General features: G+C 30.9%; 1 protein-coding gene across 3 annotated transcripts in view; it reads right to left on the reverse strand.

The window, feature by feature from the left end:
• Window positions 1-4,490: 4,490 nt before the first annotated feature.
• Window positions 4,491-14,466, reverse strand: part of LOC143056660 (phosphatidylinositol 4,5-bisphosphate 3-kinase catalytic subunit beta isoform-like) — a 45,912-nt gene continuing 35,936 nt past the window's right edge. For all 3 annotated transcript variants that reach the window (XM_076229817.1, XM_076229819.1, XM_076229816.1), the window contains 5 exons: window positions 13,721-13,799; window positions 13,129-13,290; window positions 12,103-12,220; window positions 11,255-11,397; window positions 4,491-9,624 (listed from right to left, as the gene is read on the reverse strand). In XM_076229817.1, coding sequence (XP_076085932.1) covers window positions 9,366-9,624; window positions 11,255-11,397; window positions 12,103-12,220; window positions 13,129-13,290; window positions 13,721-13,799 — 761 coding nt within the window. In that variant the 3' untranslated portion in view covers window positions 4,491-9,365. The remainder of the gene's footprint in view (window positions 9,625-11,254; window positions 11,398-12,102; window positions 12,221-13,128; window positions 13,291-13,720; window positions 13,800-14,466) is intronic.

Raw genomic sequence — 14,466 nt, forward strand, 5'->3', positions numbered from 1 at the left:
GTGGAAAAAACGGATGTCCAACGTTACATTTTTAAACAACTGTTTTATCTCTTATGTATAATAGTGATCCTATTTCTTATTCTCTGATCTTTCCGAAACTTGGCAGAAGCCACGAAGTGTGTCAGTTCTCGGTTAAATTAAAGCCGTTTTTTTTGTCGAATTTCGTTTGACTCGGTGGCTGCATATTAAGCTGGAATAAGAAAAATGTCCGATGACGTTTTCGTTGACTTAACGACTGAAAGGTAGTTTTATAAGTAGACATAGCTAAAAATGACTATCAAATGTGAGATAATTATAACATCTACCGAAAGAACAAACATTTGCCTCATTGTTCGTGAGTTAAAAAATTGTAGATTCTATAAAACCATCTCTACACAGTCGTTTTTCAAGCGGTAGCCATTTTGTCCAAGTTGCTATTTCATTTGTTCAAGCAATTAATGCGGGTTTTTTACCTGATATTTCAATAAGTAATTTATAATTTACCAAAACAAAAGTTAGATACACGAAAAGTACATTAAGTCTTGATTCGTTTTTTTTTTATTAACTACATGTTTGGGTCTTACAGGAATAAAATGCTACGAAACATTACAAAACGGTAGCCATTTTTTCCAAACGTCGAAAAACGTCGAAAAATCAAAACAAACGCTTTTTTTTTCTCGACATTACATGTGCAAAATTTGTCCCATTGATTATTCCTGATACTTAAAACTAATCGCATGGTGAAATTTAAAGAAAAAATGCTGGTTTTCGAAAAAAAAAACCACGGTGCATGTTGTGCATGAAACGGAAGTAACTGAAAGACTTATCGAAAACAGCGACAAAAAACAGTTTCATTGAATTAATGCAACCCCGTATTTTACGGACGATCCAGGAGAAGATTAGTACATTTTAAAAGCAAGCAACTTCAAATGACTGGGAAAGTAATTTTCAAGATCGGGTTGTAGTAATTTTATTTAATGGTTGTATTTCGACAAGTTATGTGTCAAGCAAATTTTTAATACAATTCAATTCAAATTAATCAAGGGTAAATATGTTTTTATTTACTTGCAGAGTGTCGGATATATTTGTATTATTTAGAGTTGAATCAAGATATGAAAAATTTACAATAACATATGATATGCACCATGCAATTTTAGCAGCATGCAATTAAAGTTTTGTTATAATTCATTTATTGAAAACCGTATACTTCTGTCCCATTTTTCCTTCCTTCAAGTTCATTACTTACGACAATACAACATTTTAAGGTGAATTAAGGGTAAAAATTATTTAATCGATTTCCACAACTTGAGGTACATAAATTCATGGTAAATAGACATCACAAAATTAATAGAGACAGATTTAGAATCAACCAACAACATAAAAAAAAGCAAATGAAACTTACAAATTGAATAAATGTACGTCAAAAGTTTTAGAAAACTCTCTTTGACGTCGTGGTGGTGTAACGTCGTGTTGTAGGAACATCGGGCGCAACGTTCTAACAAGTAGCTGTTGTAAATTGTTCTAGCACATAACAAACGAACCCATGCACTGTACTTAAAGTCAGAGAACATCATTGGACAAGAACAAGCTAGTTATAGACAATACAAAAGCACAGGAAACCAGACTTCACATCTATCGCAAGTATTTTAAAATGCCTGAAAATCTAAGAAAGTATAACGCTAACTGTCTTCGTAGATCTACAAAGAGCATTTGATAAGGTAATGAAAGATGGACTCCTTTAAAAAATTCTTAGATATGGCATAAGTTGAAGAAAGTACAAATGGACCAAATCGTACTTGTACAATTGTAGAGCCAGAGTGCTGGTAGAGGAGTAATGTGGACAGACAGTACTTCTAAAATAAAGGGTCCCACAAGGAAGAGTATTACCACCAACTTTATTTATACTCTTTATGAACGACCTAGTACCAGAGCTGCCAAAATGGGTACAATCAGCACTTTATGCAGACTATCTTGTTCTTTGGTGCTCATAAGATTGTGCAACTAAAGCTAAATGCAGAATACAAACAGCTTTAGATATCATAGTCACATGGGCTTAGCAGTGGTATGTTACCACTAATAGAGAAAAACAACTTGAACACTCTTCATACTCTCTCCCATAACCCAATCTGTCAAAATGAAAGACCAACAAACATACCTTTTGGGTAACTTTTGACAAAAACTAAGGCTAGGAGAAATTTGAACATCGTGAGGAAACTTGCAGGAACAAAATGGGATGCAAATGAAAAAATCCTGAAATAACAACCCATGTGAAGACAAATTCGGAAATGTCATCATCCAGACATCAGTTTACCAAAGATGAACAGACTAGCACTATTACGAAAACACTGACAATGAGTATGCTAGAAGACGAGTACCCTACAGAAACCGGGCCGAGAGTAAATACAGATGGGTCAGTCACAAATACTACAACACAGGGAGGTCCTGGTATATACCTTTAGTGCATCAACGTAGATCAACAGTCAGAGGCAAAACAACATGCCTAAGTTGTTCAAACTACAAAGCTGAATAAGGAGTCCTTACTCATGCTGCACACTCCATCAAAAACAAAATCGATAACACTACTCAAGTAGTATTCCTGACTGACGTCCTCTCTGTGCTACAAGCTTTAAAGAACGACAAGCTACCTCATCTCCAACAAGCTTTATACGTCATTCAAAGTCTGATATCAGTACTACAGTAGATACCTTTACACTGCCAATATAAAAAAAGAAGATGAGGTATGATTGCCAATGAGACAACTGTCCACAAGAGACCAAAATGACACAGACATTAACAACTATAGGTCACCATACGGCCTTCAACAATGAGCAAAGCCCATACTGCATAGTCAGCTATAAAAGGCCCTGATATGACAATGTAAAATAATTCAAACGAGAAAACTGCAGTTTATTCGTATAAATTAGCAAAGCATGATTCTGTTGACACACTCTCAATTTCCATTCTTAGTTTCATATTTATAATTATAATGGTAAAATTTCTTATACTGTATCCTTTAAAAAGGCATCAATATCCCACTATAAGTTGCTTTTTTCAACTCTATTTAGGCCACACCAATTTAATTCCTTGTTCGACGGACCCGCCCGCACCTATTTTTTTCAAAACAGATTTTTTTAATTTTTTTTATATTCCCGCTTCCCGCATCCGTAAATGAAATCATGTCCATTTCCCGCACCGTTTTTTGTAAATATAATAAAAAGATATAAACATTTGTCTTTAGATCGAAGTCTTTTAAACCTGTAACGATTTTAAACCTATTAGCACCCCACCACACTGTACATACCTGTGAAACCAATTAATCCCAAGGTGGAGTGCTCCGAAATATAACAGCAGAAATACCTATACAGAACAAAACATAGGTTTCTTTCCCCCTTACTTTATTCCCTATCACAAAATATTCGTTGTTAGAATAAAATACTAGGAACTTCTGAAAGAGTTGCCTTCAACTGCAATTATATTGTATGCTGGCGAAACAAAACTATCCATAGCCGCTGTATGTTTATGCACCTGTCCTGATTGATTCAGGGACCTATCGTTCAGCAGTTGTCGTTTGTTGATGTGGTGTATTTGGTATTTTCCCGTTTGGATATATATCGTTGGTTTTCCTGTTTAAATTTTGTACACTAATGATTATGGGGTCCCTTATAGCTTGCTGTTTGGTATTGATCAAAGCCCTGTGTAAAAGGCCGTACTTTGACCTATGTTTGTTTTTATCAGGTTGGGAACAATACCCCCCCTCCCTTTTTCAGACCAGGGGTCATTTTACTGTTGTAGAAAAGAAAATAGAAATACCAAGGATTTGTAAAGTGCTACTATACAAAACCTTTGATAACTTAGAATTTTTTACTCAAAAAGAGGTTATATACAACATATTTTCAACAACTATTCTAAAAGAGGGGTCCACTTATTTTGAATAATATTAAACTGTTAAAGTAAATGTGTTAACATGGTTAAAGTTCAGAAATATTACAAAATTCTTGGACCATTTAATACCAGATAAATATATAGTTGTTTTGGGAAAATATGAGCCCTTTTGTACTAAAAAGGTTTTTTTTTACAATAAAATATATTATAAAGTTATATTGACCCCTCATTAAAAGGGATATTTATAACATTAAAGGGTTGTTCCCAACCTGATTATGACTTGGATGGAGAATTGTCTCATTGTCAGTCACACATAAAAAGACCAGATTTAATTATTCAATTATTCTTGGTAAACAAGGAAAAAAATACTTAATAAATTATAGAAATGTCAAAGTACAAGTGATAAATCAAGTTTTAATACTGTCAAATCCTACTATTTTATGTTTACAAAAAAAAATTATAATCGCTCGCCTTTACTTTTCAAGCTTCGCCTCAAAAATTTACAAATTAAACATTTTTTTATTAAAATTTTCAAATCGCTCACTCGCCCCAATTTTTGGAGTCCAAAAATCCGTAGAACAAGAAATTAAATTGGTGTGGCCTTAGATACAAATATAACATAAAACTAATTTTTATTATTAAAGTTAATTTTATTTAAAATATATTATCATTAACAATTATCTCCTATAAAAAAAAACATAGAAATAGACTCTATAATAAGTTAACAGTAACCAAAGCAACACACCCTTAGTAACCACTCTTAGTAACAAGATCAAGTTTTACAGCAGAAGTTACAACTTTAATTGGAAAGTTAAACTGTTAATGAGGTGTAGTACTGTATATACTGTGGAGTCATTTATTTTTATGCATACCAATTTTTCTGGATTGAAGAAAACTTACAAGTTTGATGATATTTAATTTCGTTAATTCTTCAAAGTCTGCATACACACCAAAAGTAAAATAGTAATTCTAAAAACATTTAAATTTGTGTTTCACATGTACACACAAAACCCACAAAAATTGGTATCAAACAAAAAAAATATGAATCCACAGTAATTAAAAACAGCAAGGATTTGTATAGTCTTACTATACAAATATTTGGAAACAGCTACTCTCACCTCAACACCATAACAACATCTAGAAGTGGTTTACTATAAACAAATGTGCAATATTTTAAGCCTTAAATCATCCAGAAAAGTTAATAATTTTTTCTCATTTTATTTGTAGTTATCATGGTAATTTGTGTTCCGACTGGTATTAGTGTTTCTAGTAAAAACATATCCTACTTCAGTTTCTGTTGTCTGATGTAAAATTACTACCACACAATATATTATACATCTTTTAAAAGAGTCATACAAATTAGAATAATAGTTTAACAGATTGTAAATAAACTGGGAATGAGGATGAACATTAAGTTAAAGAGGAATGTATACCTGACTGTACAAAATGTATACAATGAGGTAACAATAAGGTCAGTAGAATTAATGTACGTTTTCTTCAGGGTGCACTTTAAATGCAGGTGCATTATATGCAAAACAGTGAATTAAATGACATAGAAGTTAATGAAACAGAATAAAAGATTTGGATGATGTTCTATATTGTTTTATTATTTCATTGTTATAACACAAATCATTGTAATCATTGTATGAAATTTAAAACCCGCAAGGGTCCATAATTGGATTAATAAAGTATTCTTATTCTTATTAAACCGAAGCTTTTCTATGCTTTGTTTTGATGACTAGGAGTATCGTACTTTTGTGTATTTAATAAAGGTTAAGGAAAATTGATTTACTTTTGTTTCAAATCAAATACTTCATGCCACTAGAAAATTGTTGGATGATACTGCTTAGTGTGTGAAAAAGACGAGCTCTGATAGGAAAAAATTGTTGTTTCATACCCTAATGCTGAGTTCACACGTAATTCGAATTTGATTTGCATTAACTAATTCGAATTAGTTTAATTTGCATTCAAAACGTTTTACATCCTAACGTCATTCTTATTCCAATTACAATGGGCGTCAAATTTGCTTTACTGTCCAAACGACGTTACCTTTTAGTTCGTATTAACAAAAGCGTATTTCTAATGCGAATTGGATAATTTGAATTAACCAATTCCAATCAATTCGAATTAAAAAAGAAGAGTGTGTGAACGCGATTAGCGAATTCGATTCGCATTCAATTCAAATTGAATTCGAATTAAATGTACGTGTGAAAAAGACATTAATTTAAACTATAAAATGATTATGTTAAACAATACAATGAATACATTCTAATTAGATTTATAGGCATCATCTAAATCTTTCTTATAGAATGTAATAAAAAGAAACATTAAGTAGTTAAGGTATCCTCCTACAACACAAATAATCTTAAAACATTTGAGTTGTGGCAGATAGAAATAGACCTTATGTTTAAAGTGCACATATACATATACATTATAAGACTTTGATTAATTTTGGAATATTCAAAATATAGCAGTGTGAGTGAGTAATGAATATTTAAAAATCAGCGCAAGTTAATTAAGTAGAATGTCTATGAGGAGGCGCTTTTTTATTCTGTACAAATTTTACATGTAAAAATATATTTACACTAGAAACTATTATGCATATTAAAAATTATCTACAAAAATAAATTAAAAGTTTATTCTGTTTACTTTCAAAGTTTTAAATTATCAATATCTACTTGGTATCACCTTGTTGATATAATCACATTTAATTAGTTTATTATATTGCACATACTAGAGATCATTATGCTAAGATCACCTTATATTGTATTCTATTTATTGTCAATTCATTTATTTTCATGGGGAATCAATTTTGATGGATAGAGGAAAACTTGCATTTTCTGAGACATCTTGTTTCATGGTTTTTCAAAAGTCTCCATACAAGCCTATTAAAATTTTTAGTTGGTTGAACACTTATAAAATTGGTAGTTAATTTATACCCATGAAAATTGGTATCCTATGAAAAGTAATGAATCCACAATATTTGTAATATATGTAAACATATAATTTACAAGCTTATTCAAGAGCTATCTTATACACTCTTCCATAAATTGGACGAAATTGTTGTCATTTCCAGGATTATTTTTTTCTGAAAATATTATAGTCATTAAATTTTGCAACTACTGTACACAAATTGTGTGTGTATATTAATGGTAAAAATAAGTACATAATCAAACATATCATCAACTAATGAAAGTTTATGGCAAATATTCTAAATAGCTGCGATAATCAAGGTTTACAGTTTTCTAATGTATGGGGATCATGTTTAATAACATTTCAAAATTGACAATAATCACAAAAAATGGTGTGTTTGAATTGCAACTGTACATGATAAAAATTGTCAAATATCTGCCAGAGACGGGAGTAAAAAAACTGTGTGTGATTTGCAACTGTACATGATACAGTTTTTCAACTACCTCAGCCTGCCCATGACAGGAGTAAACTTTTGACTTACTGAACCACTAAAAACTGACCAATTTTATAATTCTGACATGTAGGGACTAAAGTGAAACATAAAGAATCAATCATTCAACTGTAAATTCATGTTTTTTTCATCAGGATTCTAAGTCGGGTATTTACCCAAATATGAATTCAATTAGAATTAATATAAAATTTTGTACGACATGGATCAATAGTAATATAAACAATAATAAATGGCACCATCTATGAGACAAATTGTACAAAAAAATAAAACTGGCATTTACTACAAAACCGATGTAATATTTATTATGGCAAATAATATTTGGTAAACATCAACTTCAAAGATTGGCAAAAAAGCTAAAAAATTGGAATAATAAATCAAACTCCCTCTTTTCAGACTTAAAAGTCTGGATTTGATTAGTATTTTCATCATACTAAAAAAGTTTATTTGGCAGGTAAGAGTTGTCTCCCATTTATGAAGTTTTTTCATTCTTTTTTTTTTTAATACAGGTACCTGTTTTTTTAAATTTTACATGACCATAGTACAATCTTCATTTTTCTATCATAAATTTTAATTTTAATTTCAATTTTTTTTTTAACTTGTCAAATATCTTAAACATTTTTTAAGAGTTTATTTCTAGAATGAAAATATGCAACTCTAGTCATGCTAGCATTTAATGTCTTTGATATTTTCACGACTATAAATTTTAACTGAGTTTTTATTTCTTTTCATTTTTTTTTTAAATATATCTGTAAAAAATAAAAAAAATATTAAAAATTGAAAAATTTGCAAATTAAAAAAATACAAAACAAAAGAAGTGGAGGCAACTCCAGCTTAATGACATGAAGGAATGCTAAAGTTATAAAACAGTTCATTTGTGTCTGTTTCTGTTTAAATCAAATTGAGATCTTTTGTAAATGTAAGGAATGGGGAAAGATCGGATTTCATAATTTTCATGTTTTTTTTCCATAAAGTAATAATTGTTGTTAAATCATCAAATTAGTCATTCAATATAACTTCTTTTTTTCGAAAGATATTATTGCTTTTTATTACATTTGTTTCAATGCATTACCATAATTTCTCAGTGAAATAAAAACCTATAATTAAATAAATTAACTAGTGACCAAACAACACTGATAATTAATTCTTGCTGTGTGACTTTGTGCATTGGTGGATTGATGTGTTAAATTATTCATTCACTCGTTGAATATTTTACAATTATTTAATTATTCAATTTGATTTTCTATAAATACAATGTATAAATAAACATGTCATGATACTTTTAATTAAACTATGTAAATTGAAAGAAAATATCTTCTTTACAAAGCATTACTATTTATGTGGAGCCAATTTCTCTAGATCTTGGTCATGATATAATTCTATGAGAAACACATATAGCTCAAAATTTCATATGTGCAAACTTTAAAACAATGACTCTAATAATAGAAAATCAGTCAATTTATACAAGAAAAAAAAACCCAACTGGCATCAAAGAATAAAGATACTTGTATGGTATAAATAAATATAAGGTCTTAGGTTCAACAAAATAGTGTCGTTATAGCATTAGACTTTTAAGAGCAGTGTTAGCTGTTGAAAAAAATTCATAGCTTTTATTTAATGGTTCATTTACTAAAAACATAATAATTATGGAATGTTGTGAATATCCTAAGTGTAAGTGTAAATAAATAATTCTGGGTCAGGTTTAAAACATTTCCTCATGTTTGTGATTTTGAAACAAACATTGTCTCTAGAGGTTATGTTTTTCAAACAATCTGAACCAATTGCAAATAACTTGTTAAGGAGCTTCCAGATATCACGATTATGTGTATGCTGTAGAAGAAATATACCATATTCTATAAAATTATGTCGCAAAATTAACAGAAATTAATTATATTTTGCATCATAAATAACAATAATAAAATTCTTTTTGTAATAAAACATTTAACAATGGAATGTCTTCATATAACTAATCACCAGATTTTGTGTGAACACATATTTGGTTTGTTAATCAACAATAAACTTCAAAATGAGGCTGGAATATAAAAATTGCAATGCAATCACATTCTTTGTGTGGCACTTGTTTTCAGTGGACTCTCATATGGAACCACCAATTCACTGTAGTTGACCAACTGTTATCTTGAGCTTCTTTGAACTTTTTCCTGAATTTTTCTAGAGCCTCTTCTTGTGTCGAGTTCAAGGCAAGAACTTCTTTAATGTAATCAATATCTGAGACATTATTGAGCTGAGGTATTCCTGATGACAGCATCATCATAAACAACTGAATCAGTAGGTGTGCTCTGCTACGAATGATTAAGTAAGCCCTCTCACAAATTTCTTTAAAACTGAAAGTATAGAAAATAATTCTTATTACAGGTATCAATAGAACTGTAAAAAAAAAATAACATTCAGTAATTATTACTATTATTGCATAGCAATATAATATTTCCCACAGAAAGAAACCAAAAGTTAGCGTGGAATAAATTCTAATATTGCACTAGTGCAATAAATCTTCAAAATTCATGACGTCATCTACAACAAAATCTGAGTTAAATCCATTTTTTACTTTCAAATATTATATTGCTATACAATAAAAGGGTTATTGCATGAATATTGGAGAATATTGTTCATCGTAAAACAAGTATTGCACTCGCAAGCTCATGCAATATAAAATTCTATTCTGGACAATATTTATAAGCCCCCACCCACCAATAACAACATGGAATAACAATAGCAACAGGTGCTAATGCCTGAAATGTCCCCTCCCCCTTCCTGAGCCCGACGTTTGCTGATCAGGAACAATTAACACCCATCTGTCAGAGGTTTACTGAATTTTATTTGTACATCAATTCTGTCGTTTTGTTGTTGTTATAAGAATAATATAAAAAAGAAGATGTGGTATGATTGCCAATAAGACAACTATCCACAAAAGACCAAAATGAAACAGACATTAACAACTATAGGTCACCATACGGCCTTCAACAATGAGCAAAGCCCATACCGCATAGTCAGCTATAAAAGGCACCGATAAGACAATGTAACACAATTCAAACGAGAAAACTAACAGCCTTATTTATGTAAAAAAAAATGAACGAAAAACAAATATGTAACCCATAAACAAACAACAACCACTGAATTACAGGCTCCTGACTTGGGACAGGCACATACATAAATAATGTGGCGGGTTAAACATGTTAGCAGGATGCCAACCCTCACTCTAACCTGGGACAGTGGTATAACAGTACAACATAAGAACGAACTATAAAAATCAGTGGAATAAACCTATCTTAAATTATGACTATATATTGTCCTTTCCATGTTCCAAAATGTTTTTATCAACCAATTTTTCTCATTTGTTTTTTAGGTATTCCACTCTTACATTACACCACATGAAACCCAAACAATATGGGAAAAGGTCACATTTTTACTTACACAATATAAGATAAGATAAAGATAAGTTAAATTTTATTTCTGATAGAGGACCCAATCTATAGGCATAGTCAGTACATGAAATATATGAAAAGGTATACATTTTCAAAAATGTGAAAAGGGTGGGGTAACAATACCCCAGCAGCACCCCTTTCAATTAAGTTTTAAAGTAGCCTCCCATATTTTAGCATAAATCTCATTTATAAAACAAGTAACCTATTTTTACAAATGCATTATATGATTACAAGATATGTCAGAAACTTAAGTTAGGTATAAAACATGCCGCTTGTATATATGTTTTTCAGCACTTTGCATGGGGAACTTTAAATTAAACATTGATACACCATGCACTTCTTTTTGTAACTAAAGTGAAAATTTTGATAAAATGGTAAAACATATTATAAAACATGCACATCATTTTATAAATCAAATAATTGAGTGAAAACCCAGTAATAAAATCTAGCTGAAGTTAACTACCACATGCATACTAAATAGTTTCCACTTACAAAAATACAATAAAATCTAATTTTTAGAATTTTTACTTACTCTGTGAAATTTTGTGGCTTTTTTTCACCGTCTTTTATGATATACTCAAAATGGCTAGTAAGAATAAATGGCACTCGTTCTCTGTTAATGTTAAACTTTGTTTTTTTATTTCCCAGAAAATGTCCAAAGTCTATATGAAACAACTGAAATATAAAAATTAAATTAAGGTGAGTTTTATTTTGTGTGTATATCAAGTGAAACTTTCATGTATTCAGGTCAGATTTTTATAATTTATTCATTTGTACATCAAATACATGCAGGTATAATATTTTTAATGTAGTATAAATTTTGAACAATAGACTAGTCAAATTATTGACTTTTAACTTCAAAGTTTATAATTTTTTGACAGGTTACCTTTTGTGTGATAGGATATTCTAACGGTTGGTAATCTACACACACAGTACAATTGGTTCTGCAATGAAAACTGTGAGAGGATTTTCCCGGTTGTGCTTGAGTGGAGTAATAGTCACCGCTTCAAAAGGTAAGCACATTTCTAAATCGTAATTTTCTAATTCAACTGATCAAAATATTGAAAATCGGAGAATGCTATGCTGTGGTGCATACTTTAACGACCAGATAGGTTCTGATTGAGGACATTGTGAATGCGTGAAGGGAAGAAGTGACAATTACACCACTCCAGCACAACTGGAAAAATCCTCTCACGGTTTTCATGGCAGAACCAATTGTTCTGGGCCTGTAGATTACCAGCCATGATTCTGGTACTAGGTAAATTAAGAACAACTCAAAGAAGTAAAATCAATCTGGCAATCAATGCAATTTCGGGAAAAAAATAACTGTTAAACAATAACAAGCTTGCAAATTTTTATAAAAATAATTCTCTTGACTACCTGTCCAGTTTCTTTCATCATTATATTGTCGTTATGTCTGTCACCAACTCCAAGGATGTAGGTTGCCACAGCATATCCGGCACAGGACAGCTTAAATTCTTCAACTGCTCTCTGTAAACTGAAAATAAGTGAGACAAATAGAAAAATGCTGAGCTTAACTTGCTAGAATAGATATAATGTACACAATTTGTAATACCCAGTTTTCATTCATTATCATGTGTTAGGTACCAATTTTTGTGTATTTCATGGGTACAGGCAACCACAAATTTAAATGTTCAATAAATCACACATTTCCATAAGGTTGTATATCAAAATATCCAGGGAAAATTACAAGTATTTCTCAATCTATGAAAAATGATACCAATGAGAATAAATGAATCACCAGAAATCAGAAATTGATATTTACTCATTACACAGCATTTTATTAATGCCATATTTCAATAAAATAAATGATAGTTTATAGGATTTTTCTATAATCTTGATTATTTTCAATGTTTGTTTGATATATTGGTTAAATAAATATATATGTCATCATTTTACAATTATAAGAATTATTTATTGTAGAAAGAATCGGATAAGAAATAGTTCTTTCTCGTGGTTCCATTGTTCCCTTGTTTCATTTTTTAATCTTTTTATTTTGTTCTATCTAATGACAGAATATGCTGAGCACATACACTACCCATCTCCAAAGGCAAATAAAAGGTTGTACAGACCCATACCAGGTTGAATTATTGTATATACAAGACAGTAATATATCAGTGATGTTTTTGCAATATTACATTGCTGCCAATTATTCATGTTATTGTTTCAATATTCTGCTTTTATGAATATTTCAAACAAATAAATCATACTTATTTTTATAATAATTAAAACTAATGTACCTTTTAACAGCCTTGAATCACTCATTTACTTCATGATTCATGCCTTTGTTTTTTGAAAGAGGGTCTACCAGCATATTTCTAGACATTTGGGCCTTTGTCCATTTGACATAACAATTTTTAGACAAACTTTAAACAACATTTTTACCTGTGTTCAGATGGATTTTTATGTTTTAACCAATCATAAAGTGATCTCTTATCCAGTCCTAGTTTTCTCCATTTTTGTATTCCGGCAAGTGTTAAAGATTTCTGTACAACTTCAATCATACCCTCTTCACATCCAGTTGCAACACATCCATAAGGATTAAGTCTGAAATAGAATACAGTTCATGAATGTCAACAATTACAAACAAGAATGTGTCCCCAGTACACGGATGCCCCATCCACACTATCATTTTCTATGTTCAGTGGACCTTGAAAATGAGGGAAAATCTCTAATTTGGCATTAAAATTAGAAGGTCATATCATGGGGAACATGCATATGTGTACTAAGTTTCAAGTTGATTGGACTTCAACTTCATCAAAAACTACCTCAACCAAAAAACTTTCACCCAAAATTTTTAACCTGAAGCGGGGAAAGTTGGACGGACGGAAGGACGAACGGACGCACAGACTAAGAAAACATAATGCCCATAAAAGGGACATAAAAAAAGTGTGTTATCCATAAAATAATTAGTATGTTTCTTGAAGGTAAAAAATTACATCACAATAAGAAATATTTGATTTTGTTATCGTCATACCTGAGATCATAGCCTTCTGATTGCCATATAGTATCCATGACTTCTAAAATCTGTAATGTCAGCATATCTTGTCGTAAATCTTTAAAAAAATATCCATTATGTTAGATTAGAATAATTATTCTATTCTAATACCGCTACAAGGCAGCACTCACACCCGCAAAGTGGAAAGGGTTTAATATAAGTTGCAAAACTTGTTTCCCAATCCACTATAATTAAATATGTTTAAACTAATTCTAAACTACCACATCTTCCTTTTTATACTTAACAGACACCTCATTTCAGCCGTCACATATCTCATATGATCACTTTTAGACCCTTTAAAATGTTTTCTCCATATTATTTAACTCCTGTCAGCGGCCAGTTAAATTTTGTCATTTCAACGTGTAACAACAGCCATTGAACAACCAAAATGTAATTACGACGGAAAATATATATGTTTGTCCCAAGTCAGGAGCCTCTGGCCTTTGTTAGTCTTGTATTATTTTAACTTTTAGTTTCTTGTGTACAATTTGGAGTTTAGTATGGTGTTCATTATCACTGAACCAGTATATATTTGTTTAGGGGCCAGCTGAAGGATGCCTCCAGGTGCGAGAATTTCTCGTTGCATTGAAGACCTGTTGGCGGCCTTCTGCTGTTGTCTGCTCTATGGTCGGGTTGTTGTCTCTTTGGCACATTCCCCATTTCCATTCTCAATTTTATTGGTATCAAGGTCATCTAACTAGAACTTCTTTAAAACTAAGTTTTAC

This window comes from Mytilus galloprovincialis, chromosome 13 (genome assembly GCF_965363235.1).
Source record: "Mytilus galloprovincialis chromosome 13, xbMytGall1.hap1.1, whole genome shotgun sequence".
NCBI lineage: Eukaryota > Metazoa > Mollusca > Bivalvia > Mytilida > Mytilidae > Mytilus > Mytilus galloprovincialis.